Genomic DNA, 20,329 nt, shown 5'->3' with positions numbered 1-20,329 from the left:
TAACTACATATTCCAGGTGGTCAGTCTGCAGACATTGAATCATTCTTCCTAAGAAACAAGTGAAGGGAGTGAATGCTGTTTTATTTCTTTGGCAGGGAGAAGATTGTGAATCTGGTATTTGTAATGCTGAACTGAAATTTTATTTCTGCAGTAAATCCTGTCATTCTTGTCCACGGCCCAAGGATTTGGCCTTCCTCTGATTTCCCCATTGACTGTTAGATGATAGAGACCAGTATCACTGTGACCGAGGGTGAACTCTGGAATCCTATGCACCCAGTTTTGAGTTCCTGCTTCACCATTTGCTCAAATTACCTACCTACATATTCTAGGCTCTAGTTTCCTCATCTGTAAAGTGGAGATAATGGGAGCCATCATTTGTGGAGTGCGTACCGACTCCAGCATTGTGCTATATGTTTGACAGGCATTATCTCACTTCACCCTCTCAACAGCTCTTTCCTTAGTCACTATTATCAACCCCACTTTGCAGTTTGAGAAGAGGTGATTCTGCAGTTAGTGGTTGGAGTCAGAATTTGAACCCAGGTGGTCTGACCCTGGAGGTGACATGTGTTGTCTCTAGGCTCCACTGCCTCCTACTTGATAAGGCTGTTGTGAGAGTTGAAATCACGTGTGTTAATGCATTATTTCAATCAACCAGGGAAGGGAAGCTTTCTGTTCCTACTACCTATTATCATGATGATAACTCTTTTGCTGCATTAAAGGTGATATGTCGCCTATAATAATACCTCACCTGTCCAGAAGTCAACTTGCTCTTATCTCGAAGACAGTGGAGGAAAAAAGGTAAGCAAAATGCTTTTTGAGCAGCCGGATTAGAAATCGTGTAGCACATTCACTGTAATCAGTTTATAGTTTTCTCACAGGACATCCCTTCCGATCCATGTCCAGTCTACACTTTAATTCCAGAGATAAATTTAAATTATTTTATCAGAGATCTAAGGTAAACTAAAAGTAGGGAGAGACCGAAGTCAGAGCAGTTTAGTAAAGAAGTTGCTTTTTAATTGATTTTCTAAATGCGAGCAAATTAGAAACGGAGGGAAGCATTGCTGTTGGCAGATACATTGAAATAAGACTGAATCATCAAGAAAGAGTTAAATAATATTTATATTTCAATCAAAGAAGAATGTAATATTATCTTAGGAACATTTCCTTTGAAAATTGTTAAATCTCACAAAATTCTATTATTATTATTATTTATTATTATTTTAACTATTCAGAATCACCACTTTCGTCATCAGATTCACATAGCTAAAGATTTCCTTATATTGCTGGAGGAACCCAATATCAATTAGGCAGCATGTTACAGAATCCTAAGAGTGCCCTAAACAATAGCGTTTATATCTTACATAATGACAATTCAGATGGTGGCAGGATCAGTTCGGCAGTTCAACAGTGTCAGCAAGGAGCCAGGCTCATTCCACCCTTTGCCTCCACCATCCTCTGCACACCAGCTGCTTCTTGGGCTTGACCCTTCCAGTTGCAAGATGGCTGCTGCCTTTCAAGTCTTACATGAAGACACATGTCCAGCTGATGAAAAGGCACATATTCTCCAGAATATGTCTTTGTCTTAGAGGTGAAATTTTCTCACAGAATCCTCCTAAGAGATGTCCCCCTTCTGGTCCCATTGTCCAAGATTTGCTCATTTGCCAACTAGGCAAGTCCTGAGGGTAAAGGAGCCTGGAAAAGGGAATATCTCTGGGGAGATTGGACCCTGCTGGCAAGGAAGAAGTCGGGGTGGGAGGAGTAGGCGGCTGCTGGAGAGACAACTGACCGTGTCTGTCAGAAACTAATTGCAATGAAGCAAGTAGTTAAACATCAATCCTCTCTGATAAAGTCTACATGGCCTCACTTCTCTAACCATTGGAGGTGAGTAGAGACCAATTTTTTTTGAGTTTCCTTCTGCATTCCTGGAACTGTAATAGAATAGGTTTATGTCTTACCTCATTTAAGCTTCAACTGAGTTCTTCTGGAAAGGTGTTATTCCACCCACCCCCCCCCCCCCACCCCGCAATTTAATAGATGAAGATAAAGTGCACAAAAAGGTTAAATAGGATGCCGTAGCACTCCCAACTCCTATGGGGTGGAAACTGGATTCCCCTACAGGTGTATATGGCCCCTAAGCTGGAGCTGTTGATGCTAAGGGTGCCCAACCAATTCATCCTGGCTTCAGGAGAAAAATCATGTTGAACTATGAGAAATAACTATTTATGGCCAAAAGTGCAACTTGATTGCCCTTAAGGTGGCATAGACTTAGCTTGAAACTAATTTAAAACATACATTGAGGGGGTGATTTTTTTAATAATCTTTCCAGTAGCAACTGCATTCTTGTGGATTGACCTAATCCAAACCACACTGCCGTGGTATGTTTAACCTAGAATATCCCTCTAGGGTAAGAGAGAAGCACCTGACATGTAGTGGGTACTCACATGTAGTACTTACAAGTATAGAAAAACACAATGAAAGCTATGTCTTCTTTTTTTTTTTTAAAGATTAGCACCTGAGCTAACAACTATTGCCAATCTTTTTTTTTCTTCTGCTTTTTCTCCCCAACTTCCCCCAGTACACAGATGCATATTTTAGTTGTTGGTCCTTCTAGTTGTGGCTGAAAGCTATTTCTAATCTGATTAAGTGTTGTACTTGTTTTATCAATATTTTAGCACAAATAAGGTATCATTTGGGCCCCAGCATATTTCTGATTTGCAGATGTTACAGATGAGTATAAAAAAACCTGTGGTTTTGGTGTGTGAAATTTTAAATCTTTCAAAATGAACAGCAAGGGTGGGCCTAGCTCATTTTTTTCCTAAAGTAGGTTCCAAACTGTAAGAGTGAGACTCAGGAAATCCTCCTTTAGGCCGCTGTCATTTAAGGCGTGGGAATGACCCTTCACCTACCTGTGTCTTAATCAGATTAGGTCACTGCAGCCCACAGCCTAGGTTTTGATCATTTCCTTTGTTTATCTCTAAGTAGATCGCACCATGTCCTTCCTGGAAAACATGAACTAACCCACTGGGGAAAAGAAAGGCTGCTGGTTTGGCCAATTAGAAATGAGACTCCACGAGGCGGCGTGGGGTGTTCCGGCCTCTCCGACGTGCCTTCATCTGCTCATGCCTACTCAGTTCAGTACAGCATGCGGGTTGAAGGCGTGCCAGGGAGAACATGACATGTTTGGATGATGGTCTCGCTGGCTCTTCTCTGTGTGCTTAGTCTTGAAGGAGATTGTTCCCTGTCTGGTAGTCTCCTCTCTGTATACCGGAAAAGATGGCTTTGTGTATGAAAGTGGGTCAGGATTCTGAGCTTAGCTGCATAAAAAGTATTAAAAAAAAAAGAAAAGGAAAGTTAAGGGAATTAAGGCTAAAAAGGTCACAAAATAAACAGTGTGCCAGGTGAGATATTTCCCTCTCTTCATTCTAGGCATTGTTTACTTCTGGCTTTAAAAGGCAGAATCATAGAGTGCTTCTCCACGTCCTTGGGAGGAGTTGAGACTTGGAGATATTGAATTGGGACCCAAAAACCAAAAGGATTCTGCCATTGGGCCGTCAGACTGGGAAAGAATAGGAATAGTAAACTCCTGTAAACTCAGAGCTGTGAAATCTCCATCTGGGGAGGGTTCGTGTCCCCTCCCAGGCCCCTCGTGGGTGAGACGCCGTTTTTGCCACATTCCGCTCTGTGCTGTCGGGAGCTGCTCAGTTGGCTCCAGGAGCTGCTTGTTAGCTGAGCCACTGGGACAAGGGCTGACCTCCGTGTGCTCCTTGTGAATATATGGTTTTCATACCTCTTCTGTGCCCGGTTCCCCAAGCCCCTGTGTGCCAGGACTAACAGAAAGCAGACACTTCCCTACTCCTCTTTAAAAGGTCATCTAAAGGGGAAAACGAGTGTGTCTTTGGAGGCTGCCATGAGGGAAAGGGACTAGAGATAAAGGCAAGAAGACAGGAGCTCTAAAGCAAAAAGAACGCTCAAGAGGTATATTACAGGTTAAATGTGTCACCAGGCTGTAGCTGAGATGTTATCAAGCCACAGGAATGTGGGCTGTAGTGCGAGTGGAGGGCAGGGGGCAGGTTGAAGTGAAACCAGGCATGCTTGATGACAATGTTTTCAATTAGTCGTATGCCACTCGGAAGCAATAAAGTAGGGCCTTGATGGGCCTGATTGTGAATGAAGAAAGTGAGCCTGGGAGGGTCCAGTAAGGTTGACTAGCAAACAGATCAGGACTCCCAGCCAGGCTGACTCCAAAGGCTGCCTTTGCACTGTGTGCCCCAGAGCACACAGAGCCTCCACTCTGAAAAGGGAATTCGTATTTCATCCGTGCGTGATGTTGAGTACTTTCCATCTGCCCTTGGCATGCTCCGGTAGCTTGTTTCGGTATATTTCCGATCCTCCAAGTTGCAGTGTCTATCTGAGCTTTAGCACTTGAAGTCACGCTCCACTTGTCTTCCCAGGATAATGGCTGAAGTGTGAGGAGCCGGTGAAGACAGCCTGCCAGTGTCGTGCCTGCTCTCCGGTGCTGTTACATGGATTCCTTCCTTCCCTGAAGCACCAACTGCTTATAATCAGGGCACTTAGGTCATTTGCCTTTCCTCCGGCTGGAAATGGAGAACTTACGTGAAAATGGCTTCAATTTCCTCAGTAGGGCCTAAACATTCTATTTGTTTGATCCACTGTCCACCACCTCCCTGGACCACCCAAGACACTGTCACCTCTCCCCTGGATTCCTGCAGTAACCTCCTCACTGTTCTCTCACCTCCCCCCTTGCTCGCCATGGCTTATGCTCAACAGCGTGCCGGAAGGGCTCATTTTAAATCGTAATGCCATTTATGTCACTCCTTTGCTCAACACCCTCAACAGCTCCCCATTTCACTCCAAGTAAAAGCGAAAGTCCGTATGGTGATCTATGCGGCCTCCTGACCTTCCTCGCCTCTCTGATTTCATTTCCCTCCACTCAGCCCGCTCCAGCCACACTGCCCTTCTTGCTTTTTCTCAAACATCAGAGGCATTTCCACCCTGGGGCTTCCGCACCAGCGCTTTCCTAATCACTCACCTCCTTCGAGCCCTTGTTTCATTTTAGGGTTCAAAATGAGACCTAACTTGAAAACTCCATTTACCACTGTAATGTGCTGCCTAGCCTACCCCGTCCACAGCACTCCTGGTTCCTGTACTTTGCTCTTTCTTAAGAGCACATATTACTTTCTAACTTACTATGTAATTTATTTATTTAAAAGCTTTATTGTGTATCTGTCTCCCCCACTAAAATGTAAATTCCACAAGGGCAGGAACCTTTGCCAATTTTATTCATATCCCACATACCTAGAACAATGCCTGGCACATCCTAGGTGTTCAATCGATGTTTGTTGAATGACTATATGATTGAATTAATGACTAGATCTGTATTAAGAGAATTAAACGAGCTACCTGTAAGTTCTTGAAGGCCTGTGCATTTGGAGGACATATTTTAGCACTGATCTAGAGCCAAGTATTTACTAAGCTTCTGTATTTGTCTGGGAATGTGATGGGAAGTATACTATAGACTTTAAGAGAATCGCTTCTTCATTCATTCATTCAACAAATACATATTGAGTCCTTATTCTATAGCAGATACTGCTCTAAACTCAGGATAAAAGATAAATAATGGCAAATAAATGTTCCAGGTACTGGGCCCCGTGGTGCCAGACCCTCTGATTTTTTTTTCTTTTCAGTTATTTTATTGAGGTCATAATGGTTTATAATATTGTGTAATTTCAGGTGCACATTATTATATATCAGTTTCTGTACAGACTGCATCGTGCTCACCACCAACAGTCTAATTTTCATCCATCACCATATATGTGTGCCCCTTTACCCCTTTCACCCACCCCCAACCCCTTTCCCCTCTGGTAACCTCTAATCTGTTGTCTTTATGTGTTTATGTTCCACATATGAGTGATGATTTTTTTTTAAGAGAAGCAGAAATTTGAATTTTTATATGAAATCTCCCAGTTTTCAAATGTTGGTAACTAACTTAAAAATTTTAAATTTACTATAACAACTAAACTAAACATTTGTAACAACCAAATGTTGCCTTTGGGGCTGTAGCTTATATTACCTGCTAGTTTGAAGTATGTGGTATTGATTCTGAAGAAGTCTGAAACTTCTAGATGGGTAAGCGGGATCTCCCAGGCTGGGCAGGATTTGGGCGAGCTGTGGGGAGGAAAGGAGGGAGGAGGATGTTTCTGTTACTCCTTGTACTGGGGCGGAGGTGTGGAGGCAGGACAGGCAGGGTGCTGAGGGGTGTGGAGGTGACGGAGGATATCTGTTTTCTTATCAGTGCCGACAGTAGTCTCTCCTGGACCACACTGAGTCATCCTTTCTAGGTTAAACGCATTGCAGCTGTCAGGATACAACAGGCCCAGCTGCCTAAACAAAGACACAGGATCAGATGAGATAGAAATTTGTCACTGTCAAAATGGTCTGAGCAAACTAGAGCGCTCCTTTTCTCTTCCTGCTTTGCCATGCGTGGCTCATCCTCATGACTGAAGATGGCACACCTGTGCGCCCTCATTCCAGTCGGCAGGAAGGGAAGGGCTGGGCCGAGAAGACTGTGTCCCTGCCTTTAAAGGGCAGGATCCAGACTTTGGTCACAGTACTTCTGTTCTCACCCCATCGGCCAGAGCTTGGTGACATGGCCACATCTAACTCCAAGAAAGGCTGGAAAATGTAGGGGGTTTTTTGGTGACTCTATATCAGCTGAAAATTCTGTTTTTATATTAGAAAAAGAGAATGGGTATTGCAGAATATATCATAGTCTGCTGCGTTTGCTCTCGTGGGGCTCAGGTTCTGTGAGGTGGGGTACCTCTCACTGTACCCTCAGTTTTCTAATTATTTTAGCAAGAGCCTAGTAGCACAAATGGAAAGTGGTACTTGACATGGCCTATGATATTTCTGGTCAGTGTGAAATAGCTTAGTGAGTTTCTATGTTGTTTTATTTGTTCGCAGAGTTGATCTAGAGCTGTGGTTTTCAAACTGTTTGGTCTTAGGACCCCTTTACACTCTTAAAAATTACTAAGGGGGCTGGCCCAGTGGCGTAGTGGTTAAGTTCACACACTCCGCTTTGGCGGCCTGGGGTTCGGATCCTGAGCATGGACCTGTACACTACTCATGAAGCCATGCTGTGGCAGTGTCCCACATACAAAATAGAGGAAGACGGGCACAGATGTTAGCTCAGTGACAATCTTCCTCAAGCAAAAAGAGGAGGCTTGGTGACAGATGTTAGCTCAGGGCCAATCTTCCTCACCAAAAAAAAATAAATAATTTAGGACACTAAAAAGCTTTGTTTATGTGAGTTATATTTATTTATATTTACCTATTAAAAATTAAAACTGGCATTTACAAGAATATGCAAGTAAACATTCCATTAACCTGCACCCTCTGGAAATCTCCACTCTACATTTTTGAGAGATTGATGGTAAAAAAGCAAATAATGTTTTAGTAATATTATGAAAATAATGTTGACCTCACAGACCCATTTAAAGGATCTTGGGGACCCTGGACCATACTTTGACAACCACCAATCTAGAGAACATAACCTGTTTATGTTGACTTTGGTAATTGTTTATATCACAGCTGGTAAGTGCTAGGACTGGGGATTAACAAATAAAGGAATTAACTGAGGACCACTGCCATTGAGTAGTTAATGGTCCAAAAAGTAAGTCAACCAATCTGTAAGCTTCTTTCATCCTATATTTGAGGAGAGTTGCTTTCTCTTTCTGAATTATAAATAAGTTTACATGTGGGAGTTAATAGTGATTGGTTTTCATCTATAGCAATTTAATAAATTCTGGTGTTTAAGATGTATTGAATTAAACATTTTATACATTTAGAAGCTCATTACAGAGAAGTTTGTTTGATTTTTGTGCACACTTACCATTGTTTTTGGCCCCCCAGCCCTGAATCTACCTTTTCTCACTTGGCATATCCCACTGCCTCCTATGGAAGTGTCAAAGGGCTGGATATTTGCCTTTTCAGCCACCTTTGCAGCCAGGCTGCAGGCGTGTGACCTAGTCAGACACCACCGTCTGATACTTTGAAATAGAAACTAGTGACAAGAAGAAATATGTGGCAGTTCCACGTGGATTCCAGGGCAGCAGCTGGTTAGTGGTGGAAACTGCCAGCTCCTCTGCCCGGCAAATTAGTGCTTCTGTGTGATTTGGGTGATGATCCTGGATACATAACCTCTGAGCCCAATTTCTCTGGCCTTCCTGGAAACATGATCCTTCCATTATTCTATGAATTTAAGAATCAGTGCCTTTGCTTGCAACTAAGAATCCTGCTTGACACGTTCTCAAATGCGGTGTCTCTCATGTATCAGAATCACCTGGGCCACAGCCTAACAATTAATGCCCATTGGAGGGCTTAAAACTGATGGATTTAGAATCCTTGTGGGTGAGTTCCAGGAATCAGCATTTTAGACAAGTGTCAGGTTTATATGATTTTCAGGTACAGTAAAATTTAAGAACTGCTGTTCTAATATTTCCAACTTTTTAAATTATTTGTTCTCTATTTAAGGATCTGAGCAACCCCAAAAAGAAATAATTATAGGCTTTTATGATACCCTAATCAATGACTAACCAGTATTTCCTTGTTCCCCTTCTCTCCCTCTTGCCACAAATTCCCCCATAAGCTTCTTTGTTCTGTCTCTTTAACTCTTCAAATGTCTCTTTATTTTCTGGGGTTTTTTCTTCTCACTGAGAAGTGGTAATTCCCCAGAGGGGATTGCCTACATTCAGGGGCTCCAGAATTAATTTGGGTTTTGAACTGCACCGTGACTGTGGCTCTCTCAAGGTCATGGCTTTCGTGGGCGTTTCTGCAACCTGCGAGCTTCGTTCTCTGTTTACTCCAAGGATCACTGGGATGGACGAAGGGGAAATACTGGAACACGCCGAGTGACTTTCCTTGAAGGGGCTCTCAGCCATGGATGCAGGCCAGAAGACAGCATGGAAGGGTTGAATGGTCTACTTCTGAGATTTCTAGAATCATAAAATGTTATAACTCAAAAGAATGTAGCTTAACCCTCTCACTTCATAAATGAGGAACTGAGAAGATATGTGTCCAACACCACATCAGTGATTAGTAGAATATAAAGGCCAAAATAAATTTAGAAGAAGTAGGAAGTGGTGATACCGAGCTTGACCTCAACTAGCATAAAAGGAAAGAGGCTAACGTTTGTTGAGTGACTATTGGGACTTGAGTACATTCACTTAACATCTCCAAGCCTCAGTTTCTTCAACTGCAAAATAAAGATTCTAATAATAGCTAACATTTACCTAATGACTATGTACTAGGAACTATTCTAAGCACTTTATCTGCTAACTATTTAATCCTTACCAAACTGCATGACACAGGTACTATTATTTCCCCCATTTTCCAGACGCACAGAAAGACTGTATAACTTACCGGCAGTCACACAGCTAGCGTTTCAGTTTTCTGTTGCTGCTTTACAAATCACCCCGAGCTTCATGGCTAAAGACAAGCTACGTTTATTATCTCACATTTTTCGGGTCAGGAGTCTGGGCACAGCATAACCAGGTTCTCTGCTCAGGGTCCCGCAAGGCAGCAATGGAGGTGTCGACCAGGGTAAGAGTCTCACTGGAGGCTCAGGGTCCTCTTCCAAGCACACATGATTATTGGCAGAATTCATTTCCCTGCAGCTGTGGAGCTCATGGTGGCTGAGTCTCCAAGGCCAGCAGGGGAGTGTCTCCCTCCTTGAAAGGTCTCTCCTGCTTAGGTCAGGCCCACCTGGGATAAGCTTCCTTTTGATTCATTTAATGTCAACTGATTAGAGGTCTGAATATGTCTCCCAGATCTCTTCACTCTTGCCATATGACGTAACATAAACATGAGAGTAATGTCCCATTGCCTTTGCTGTGTTCTATTGATTAGAAGCCGGCTACAGGTCTCATCAACACTCAAGGGGAGGGGATTACACAAACCCCTGGATACTAAGGGGCAGGAAACACAGAGCCATTTTAGAGTTCTGCCTCCCACAGCTAGTAGGGCTGAGTTTAAGCTCAGATTGATTCTAGGTCTCAAAGTCCATGCTCCTAACCGCTGTGCTCTTTCTCCCTCTGAAGAAAGCAAACCCACCTAATAACCTGGCATAGATATCTAAGTAAGATAACACCCAGCATCTCATCCTGGGTGCTCGACAATAATTAATTCTCTTCAAACTTCCACTTCTAAAGGGCTGCTTCAAGAAACCATAGCCACCTGCAGTTTTGTATTTTCATGAAGAGATTTCCAACAGTCTCTCTAAAACCTCAGATTACATAAGTTATTTCAATTTGTTCATGTTTCTCTAAGGTAGAAATAACCCTGGGGTTTGGGATTTGAGACTCGAGTTCTCAAAAAATAACACTAGTTCTGCTTTTTGTCTTTGAAACAGATGAAGTGATTGAGAAGAAACAGTGAACATCTTCATTTTGTAGACAGGACACCATGGATCAGCCTTTTACTCTGAATTCTCTGGTAGGTGGCACCAACTGATATTTTACATATGGTCGGAAAACCCAAAAAGAAGAACAGAAACACACCAAATGTGAAATGAGTCACATTTACTTCAAGAGGGTTAGCACTTGTCGTTTTTTCATCCATCTGTGTGGTCCTCTTCTATGAGGAAGTGACTAATAAAGCCATCTTTGCTAGAATTAAAAATAATTTTTTTCCACAAAGTGTGAAACTGTAATTTATCTGGGTAGATTCCAGGAGTGTAGTCCTTTAGCAGAACATGGAGAGAAGAATTTCAGAGTTGACATTGTTGCAGGTGCTTCAAATTCTTTGTGCTTCAGCTTGTTTACAGATAAAAATGGGAGACTTACCTTGTGTGACAATGACCAAGGAAAATATTTTCTATTTAACACCTAAATGTTGCTTTGAGATCCTGTGGAAATGTCTGCATATTTGAAACTCTGGTTCTTCTCACTTTTTCCCTTTCAGCCCAACGTGGTGCACGCTTTCTCTAGTGACATCTTATAAGATGCTGGAGAGGAAATAACAGAGGTCTTGGGGTCACGTGGGCTTATTTTGTGTCCCAGATCAGTCTTTGAGTGTGAATGTAGGCACATTAGTGATCTCCATGGCCCTGTTTGTGTACTTTGTACCTTATGATAATTGGAAACAATATTTTTTAACATTCCTAGCCTGTCACGGGGGCTTGAGAAATGGAAGCTGCCGTTACCATTACCCTCCTGCTCACAGCCCTCCCCAGCCCAGTCACTGCAACCCTGAGGGAAACCCTGAGAGCAGCAGTATACTGAATACCTTCTACACACAAAGCTTAGCACCAGAACACAAAGACATAGGGGCCTGGTTCTTGCTCTGAAGAAGTTCTGACCCAATGTTCTCTCTCTACCAAGAAAGTCCTTCACAGAAGCTCAGTTGCTTTGAGAGGATGTTTGAAGAGCAGAGGATTGTGGGAACCTCTTCACTTTCTGACCCCATGTTGTTGGGATAATACCTGTGGAATAATAAAGGCTGCCCCATTTCCACCTCTGCAGAGGAAAGAATCATCCTTAGGGAGTGTCCTGTGTGTTTTTCTGGAACATTATTTAGGAATAATTAAAATTTTAGTGGACATGTCAATGTAAAAAGGAACACTAAGGCTTTTTCATCTGGAAATTTTGTATTTTCATCTGAGAACCTCACATGCAAATGAAACATTAGAGATTGCTGAAGACTTTAGGCTATTTCCCAGTTTATCTCTGAAATCATTTATAAATTTGGGAAGGATAGGATCATTCAGTAAAGGAAAAATAAATCTTATTTTTATCTTCAGATAAAAAAATAACCTAATTATAATCATGTTGCTCCCTTTTCTCTCTTCCTCCTCTATTTGGTGCATTTATTGATTATCATCTGTGTTGCAGGGAATATGCTACATCCTAGAGAACAGGAATGAATGGAAGATTGTTCCTTTCCCTCAGGAGTTCACGAGGAATTGAAAACACTTGTACACAAATATAATTCAGGGTGTAGTGTAGTGTCATAAAAAATGGACAGATTACTTTTGTGCATACAGGAGACTGGAAGCCCCCTTTAGAAAATGCCCTAATTTCCATAGAATTTTTTTTTCCCAGTCATTTTCTGATGTCATTGAAGCATGTGTGTGTGGTCGAGTAACAATATTTTCCCTTAGAGCTGTTGAGCTCCACAGGCGAGTGCGACGGGGAGAAGCGGATGTGTTGCTGTGGTGTCTGAGACTTCTCAGTTGGAAAAGACAGAGTGTACTCAGGCCCGAGGCTCAGAGTTCAGGAGGTCCCATTCCTGCTCTGTTGCGGGGAAGCCTCCAACAGCTTCTCTGAATTTAGAAAGGCTTTCAGAGAATTGGGAGAGCAGCACAACACGGTTTGGATAGAAGGAAGAGTGCTTTCCTTTACGATAAAGTCACTTAGGAAGGGTCTGAGTGTTAGTGTTGCTGCCGGTCACATCTCTCTGATCTCACAATTCTGGACCAAGTGAAAATAGGTTTAAGGCACCAGGTGAGGATCAGAATCAAGTGTGCCTTTTATTCTTTGTAAGTTGGGCCTGGAGAAAGTGGGAGATTGATGAGTCTTCTTGTCCCTTCTGCTCTAAATTGAACTGGCTTGCCTACCCCATCACAGGAGGTAGCTGGAGACCTTCAAGGCGAGGAAGCCCAGGCCTGAGAGCTTCCTTGGGGAGAAAGAAACAGGGAGGAGGACTTGCCCAATTGCTGCAGGCCGGGTCAAAGGGGTAATAGAAGGTAAAGAGGCATGGCCTGCTTCTGACTTAATGGGGCCTTGAGAAGCACATTTATGGCTCTCTGGTTATATATTAAACTTTAAGAAGCAGGAATCATTCCAGGTCACTAGGGTTCTATCTGGTATAAAATTACCACCAAAGTAGACCAGATAGCTTTGGAAAAACCGCAGCTATCTAATTCACCCCACCCTGCCCATGACGGTTGGTGCGGTAATTCATGGCCAGACTAAAACTATGTCTACCTTGATTTCTTCTTTAACCTTCTATAGACCGTAATCAAATTAAGCTCTGCCCACATTGTAGTCAGCCTTGCAATCTACCCTCAGTGACTCAAGGGGACTTGGGAAGCTAAATCTGCTCTGAGCTAACTTTTCTGTTCCTGGAGCATCAGAGGATGGTAGAGTGGTCTAAAGCAGTGCTTCCCAAACTATAACATGGGTTAAGTCTCTTTAGGAAACCAGTTAAAATTCCCAGCCCACCTCCAGAGATTCTGAGCCTGTAGATCTAAGGTGGGGCCTATTAGGAATTTGTATTTTTAAGAGATCCCCAGTTGATGCCGATGCTGCTGGTACAGTGACCATACTTTGAGAAGCACTGGTCTAAAGCAGGAATCAGCAAACTGTGGTCTGAGGGCCAAATTCAACTGCTTGTTTTTGTAAATAGAAAGTTTTGGACCACAGTCAGGATCATTTGTTTACATATTGTTTATGGCAGCTTTCACGCTCGCAGAGCTGAATAGCTGCAACCAAGACTGTGTGGCCTGCAAAGCCTAAAATATTTGCTATATGGCCTTTAACCAAAAAATATTTGTTGCCTTTTTTGCCTTTTTGAAGCACCAACTTTTTACTGAATAATTGAATAATTATCCTGAATGTTTATGTTCTCTGTTTCTCCAAATATGTATAGATGCTGGCTGTTTGGTTTTTTTAAAGATTGGCACCTGAGCTAACGTCTGTTGCCAATCTTCTTTTTTTTCTTTCTCCCCAAAGCCCCCCAGTACGTAGGTGCACACTCTAGTTGTGGGTCCTTCTAGTTGTGGCATGTGGGAGGCCGCCCCAGCATGGCCTGATGAGCGGTGCCATGTCCACACCCAGGTTCCAAACCAGCGAAATCCTGGGCGTCTAAAGCAGAGTGTGCGAACCTAGCCACTTGGCCATGGAGCCAGCCCCTACAGATGCTGTTTTTATTAAGAAAATACAAATATATTAATTAATATCACTGATTTTTTTCTTAGTAATTATTATCATTTTTTCACTCGGGGATGAATTAACAGTGCAGTTTATATTATGTGGAGGTCTGAGAGTCTTTTTATGTTAAAAAAAAAAAAAGAGATAGGTGTCCATATGCTTGGAAAGGCTTCTCCAGGGCTTATTCGTAGAGTTTTATTCACTTGGTGAAGATACAGGGAGGTCCTGAAAGTTTCTTATTAAACTGGATGTATTCTGGAATAGAATAGAATCCTTACAGTAACTCCGAATCCAAGCTATCTCTTGGAGACCGTGCAGAGTAGAATGACATGAGCTCTAGCCTGGCAGGAATCCTTCTCTGGGCCAGCTTCACATGGCCCAGGATGGAAACATCCATGAGGACATAAGGGTCAGTGATATTTTACCTAAAACATTTGCGAAAACGTTTTCAAACCCAGGAACTGCTAGATAATTGTACCCTGAGACCTAAAAGAGATCTTACCTCAATAAAAATGCATATTTACCTGGAGATGTGTATCTCTTTGGTGTGTAGATCATGTGTTTTTGCAAAAAGACTTCACTTTTATCATATAAACTCTTGTGAAAAGCTTTCCTTAAGTATTGGTGTCAGGTCATTTCAGTCATATTCATTTCTTATTATAATCAGAGATTCAAATTTTACTTTGCAGAAAAAGTTAGCTGCTATGCCAGACCATACGGATGTTTCCCTCAGCCCAGAAGAGCGAGTCCGTGCTCTAAGCAAGCTTGGTTGTAATATTACAATCAGCGAAGATATCACTCCGCGCCGCTACTTCAGGTCCGGAGTAGAAATGGAGAGGATGGCTTCGGTGTATCTTCAAGAAGGAAACTTGGAAAACGCCTTTGTTCTTTATAATAAATTTATAACGTAAGTCTTTTGTTTTGGAGATCTGAGAAATGAGAAAATTGGAAAAATATTTACATGGTATTTCAGTAAGATAGGATGACAAGAATGTTTTCACGTTCAGACTAATTTTACAGTGTCCCAAAGCATTAGATGTCTAGGTTTTTAAATTACCAAGTGTGTATTCAAAGGCATCCCCACACCATCTCTGAGGCTTAGGGATGATGGGAAGAAGGTCAGGGATGGGGTGATGATCAGGAGGATCAGATAACTTCTCAATAGGTCAATACAGTAAACTACATGTCCCTTTAACATTCTTCACAAATAAAATTTCTTGCTTCATGTCATTCTCCCAGCACAGGAACGTAAGCTGTACGAGAGCAGGAGCCTTATTGCAGCTCCATCTGTTATCGAACCTGAAGTGAGTTCGCTCACCCACTGTGCAGCAAGCCAATCTCTAACACCAGGGGTAGTGGAAGAAAGTAAGAATTTTATTATTGCACAGAGCTGAGCAAGGAGAGAGGGTAGCTAACACTGAAATCCCAAACCCCCTGAAAAGCTAAAAGGAAGAGTTTTTATTTGGGGTTTTAGGTAGGGGAGGGGGAATATATGGCGTTGCTGGTGGGAGCTTTCCCACCAACCTGTCTTTGCCCTTGAGACTACTTGCAGAGAGGAGGGAGCCCGTGACCTTGCTGGTCAGCAGCTTTCCCACCAGCGTGTATCTCTTTGCCCGGAGGACATAGTGAATCCAGGTGCTTGTCCTTGGCCGTGTCTGTCTCCATGGAGGATAGTGGATTCTGGAGCCAGGAAGCCAGGGAGTAAGCAGGGAATGAGTGTTTTGGTTTTAATCCCATGTATGCTGGGTTTAATGTAGGGAAACTGATATCAGGGTCGGGATCACATCTATAGCACCTGGAACATGCCATGAACATTTTTAAAATTTGACTTGATGGGCTGAGACTGGGGGACATGTAGAGAATCACAGCAAAGATCTGATTTGGGGATAGGGTGTAGGAGTCAGTTTCACATTGTAGTTAGTATTTTTTTAAAAAAAGACATTTATCTAGCTGTGGAAGAATGCTATGTGTGAAAGAGCTTTTAAAATATTGAGTGAAAGCGGCTACTATATCAAAACAGCCATGTGAAAATGCACTTCACATTAGATAGATATTTATTAATAACATAATCCTAGTTTAAGAGTTAAGAGAAATGGGATTTAGATTTTCCTTGCCAATTTGCTGTCTTACTGGTTGGGAGGCTCTCCTGTTACCAATAATTATTTAATCTGAGGTAAACCTCTTATTTTTGTTTTAATTGAAAGCTGTGTGTTGATTAACATCATTCGTTAGTTGAGGTCTTAACCTGAGAACATTTGAGAAATTGAAAAGACAAACTATTTTAGAAACTGCGTCCCCTGATTCTACCAAGGGTGAAATTAAAAGCAGTTTACGTGGTACACAAATTGGGTTCTGCATTTTGTTCAAGTTAAAAGTAACTTCTTGGAAATTGAAAGAATAGTTGAAAACATCCTTTGTGGGGAAAATGAGTTGTTTCTAGAAAGTTAAGCAATAAATATGAAATCAGAGGATATCAATTGTCGTTGATAGGACACATTTTCCATTTTAGTTTCTGAACTATAAGTTACCGCTTGATAATAGTGCTTTTTCACCTTCTGCTTGAGTTTTGCAAACACTCCCGTGGAATCAAAAGTGTAAAAGGGAAAGGCCACCATACCCTCTCAGTTACTGTGTAATCAGAATATTTGAATTCTCTTCTGTCATTATCAATGTGATAATTTATAATTCACTTATTCTCCATGGACCTCAGTTCCTCATCTACAAATGAAAGACTGTGGATGAAAATATCCGAGGTCTCTTCAACTCTAAATGTCTGTGACTTTATTCTATTTGTAAAGCCTTAGGTAACTAACAACTTATGTAGCCTCTTTAAGCCTTAATTTTCTAATTTGAGAAACAAGTTATGATGCCATTCCACTGTACCCTGTAGGTGAGATGATGAATGTATGTGTGATTTGTAAACAACAGAACATCAGTAATTATAAGGTATTGCATATTAGTTGATCAAAAATAGTATTTACAGCCTGTCATGATCTATCAAGGAAGGGCTATTCATTCATTTAACAAATACCTATTGAGCACTTATTCTGCAGGCTGGACACCTGATTTGCTATAGGGATATCCCTTTTCTTCTGCTGTCCTTTGTTCCTCAATAAGGTGATGAAAAATAATTATCTCCTAATCCAGTAGGGATTCTGGCTATGTTTCTCTTCTCTTAGTGATGAATTTTCAGTTGAGTTCTTGATATATACACTACGACACTACTCATTCATCAGTGATCCTTTGAGTCTTTTTCAGTGATGAGAAGGGGTTACATCGATCACTCCAAACTCTTAGATTTTTACATGATCCTCTGTGTTGCCGGCAGGATTCATAAGTAAGGTGGTGCTCTGGTGGGGTGAAGCGCCCAGGACCTGGAAAGATCAAAGCGACGTGGTCTATTTAGGGAGCATCCTGACCATAACCCTTTAACCTCAGTGCTTAGTTTGCTGAGCTTCACTACCCTGTAATGCCAAAATCATACTCGTGCCAACCTTTGATAGAAAGGCAGATGAAAGAATACAGGTTCAATAAATTATTAAACATGCCCTTTTGGAAAGGAGGCTCATTCTCATATTAGAACCCATCATTGAACTTTTTCTGTGATATGATGCTAAGGACATGTTTTCTCTTTCTCTAGTTTGTTTGTAGAAAAGCTTCCTAGCCACCGAGATTACCAGCAATGTGCAGTACCCGAAAAGCAGGATATTATGAAGGTATTGTGGGATCAATTCTCCCCTGTGGGATCAAATACTCCACAAGTATCCATTATTGATTCACCCCTTTCCACTGTCTCATCCTCTTGAGAGTTTAAGCACAGAAAATTCATTCCATTAGCCATGATGTTTCAATCTCTTCTTAGACTTTTAATCATCATTACTGAGCCCGTGTAGGATGTCTTATTGAAACTAGGGGGAAAAAAAGAGAAGAAAAGGATCAACAATGTGCTCAATCACCTTAAGGCTTGAAAGAGGAATTATTTCACAATTCCTCCCAGAGACGGAGGGAATGGTTGTCTATTTCCCCATACTTACGTGAGACAGTCATTTGGGCTGGTTTTGATTATTCCGTAAAGTCTTGAACCCGAAAACTATTTGAAAATGAGCATTGATTATTAAGGCAACCACAAAGCTCTAATTTTCTTCTTATGGTACTAGCCTGATAGATAATAAAGTGTTTAGGGGGCGGCCTGAAATATTCTCAAGGAGAAGGAAGATTGTTGAATTGTATTGATTCATCATCAACATTTGCAGGATATATAGTTACAAAATATCTTTAGCTCAGAATATATCCTTTTAAATAACATTTTAAAAATATTTCCAATTTATTTGTCTTAAATAGTTTGGGTTAATCTTATATGAAGGAAGATAAAACACTATATGTACAAGCCAATCACAGCATGAAATTTTAAATAACTCTCAAAAGATTATTAACCATATAATGGAGTAAAGACTCTCTTACCAGTTATATCAGGCCTGCAGTGGCCTGTAAGTAGAACTTATTTTGTGAAATGATCATCTGCATTTTTAAATTTTTCTACACACTTAATCAGAACTGTCCTTCATTATCATGCCTTTGTGTAGCATTTCCACTCAATTCTCTTGTTTATTCAACCTCAGCAAGTTCTGTATGGAAACCAAAGGTCCCAGGCTGCCAATGTGACTTTTTTACTGTAATTTAGGGTTATTCACATTTTTAGTTGTAGGAAAAAATTCTCCAAAGGTATATACATTTTCTTTGTTTATGCTTATTGAATAAACGGATGGATGGATAGATGGATGCATGCAAGGGTGAATGAATGAATGACAAAAGATTAAGAAAACAGAAATTTTATCGAAAGAGCCTGCCTAGAGTCAGGAGACTTGGATTCTAGTCCTAACTGGGTCACTGGCTAGTTGTATGATGCCGGACATGCATTCTAATTTTTCTAGGCCTGTTTCCTCATCTCTAAAAAGGTGAGTGGTCCTTGGACTATCTCAGATTTCCCAGCCGTTAAGAATCACTGGGGTGGTTGGCCCAATGGTGTAGTGGTTAGGTTCACGCACTCCACTTTGGCAGCCCAGGCTTTGCAGGTTCAGATGCTGGGCACAGACCTGTGCACCACTTATCAAGCCATGCTGTGGCAGCATCCCACATACAAAATAGAGGAAGATTGGCCATGGATGTTAGCTCAGGGACAATTTTTCTCACCAAAAAAAAAAAAGAATCACTGAGAAGTTGTTTTGAGATCCAGATTCCCCAATCTCTTCTCTAAATATGTTGATTCAGTAGATCTGGGAATCTATATTTTTATAAGAAGTCCCTCAGTGCTTTTTACAGTCTGTCAGGCCTAGGAGTCCCTGCCTACCATGTTGTCTGATCTTCCTTCTAACTATGATGCATATCATTTACATGCTGTGGAAGGTGCAGGTAGAAACTCACTACCTAAAAATGGGGTACCCACCTAAACGAAACTCTTATGTCTTCAGTGGAGTCAATAAAGGTCTTACAAAGGGGATATTTTTTCCCTTCCCTAACTGCGAAGTTATATTTTAGAGCCCTAGAAAAGAGAGATTTATTTTTCCACCATCATCTTTGGTTACTTGTGTCTTGATTTCTAATACACGTACCAGCTGTTTTTCTTTCTCAGCTGATGATCTGAAAGACTATACTGAAAATCCCACTAATCAATATGTATATATATATTTTTAAAAGAAACTGAAGGAGATTGCATTCCCAAGGACAGATGAATTGAAAAAGGAGCTTTTAAAGAAATATAACGTAGAATATCAAGAATATTTGCAAAGCAAAGTAAGTTCAACTGGTACATTTATTTCATGACTGTTTTCTGTGCAAATATTTTTTAAATTTCATTTTCATATGAATTTTTCAAATGTCATATGCATTTAAATTAAAAATTAAAGATGCAGTGATGTAAACCAATTAAAAATTCATGTTGATGTCCAGGTTACGCACTTGCACCAAAGATGTGGTATTTTTATTTCCCTATACTGTCTAATAGTGTGATGCATTAGAAAATAGATTTCCTACAGTGGTTTAAGAAGAGCTTTTTGACCAACTCTTGCCAATGTGACCTTGAGCCAGATGACTGCTTTTTGCTGATGAACAAAGGCAGTAGGAGGTAGGGAGGAGAGTGGCATATGGTTTTTGATGTATCTAATTATGTAGGCCTTGGAAATGTGAATTTGATTCTTAAATATTATGGTCAATATTACTTTGAGATGGAAGAATAGCTAACCATATGAGTGAAATGTAATCATATCACCAATAAGTGGTGGTTCCTAGATTATTAAATGAAGAGTGAAAATGATAATGATGTCTAACAGACTGAAAAGCATTGAAAGAAGAAATCGACCAAGTTAGTCTATAGGACCTCAAGTTCA

General features: G+C 41.2%; 1 protein-coding gene across 8 annotated transcripts in view; it reads left to right on the top strand.

Annotated features, from left to right (window-relative positions):
* The window catches only part of STAMBPL1 (STAM binding protein like 1), a 46,954-nt gene that overhangs the window by 15,099 nt on the left and 11,526 nt on the right, over positions 1–20,329 (top strand). For 4 of the 8 annotated variants that reach the window (XR_011495000.1, XR_011495001.1, XM_070487380.1 and 1 more), the window contains 4 exons: positions 10,427–10,509; positions 14,636–14,853; positions 17,587–17,662; positions 19,641–19,736. Coding sequence is in view for 4 of the 8 variants with exons in the window: in XM_070487380.1 (XP_070343481.1) it covers positions 10,480–10,509; positions 14,636–14,853; positions 17,587–17,662; positions 19,641–19,736 (420 nt within the window). In the remaining 4 variants the exon portion in view is untranslated. The remainder of the gene's footprint in view (positions 1–10,426; positions 10,510–14,635; positions 14,854–17,586; positions 17,663–19,640; positions 19,737–20,329) is intronic. The other 4 variants (XR_011495002.1, XR_011495003.1, XM_070487385.1 and 1 more) reach the window with 1 other exon arrangement.

Source organism: Equus asinus, chromosome 2 (assembly GCF_041296235.1).
Source record: "Equus asinus isolate D_3611 breed Donkey chromosome 2, EquAss-T2T_v2, whole genome shotgun sequence".
NCBI lineage: Eukaryota > Metazoa > Chordata > Mammalia > Perissodactyla > Equidae > Equus > Equus asinus.
The sequence above is the reverse complement of the archived record's forward strand: the minus strand, read 5'-3'. Positions and strand labels throughout refer to the sequence as shown.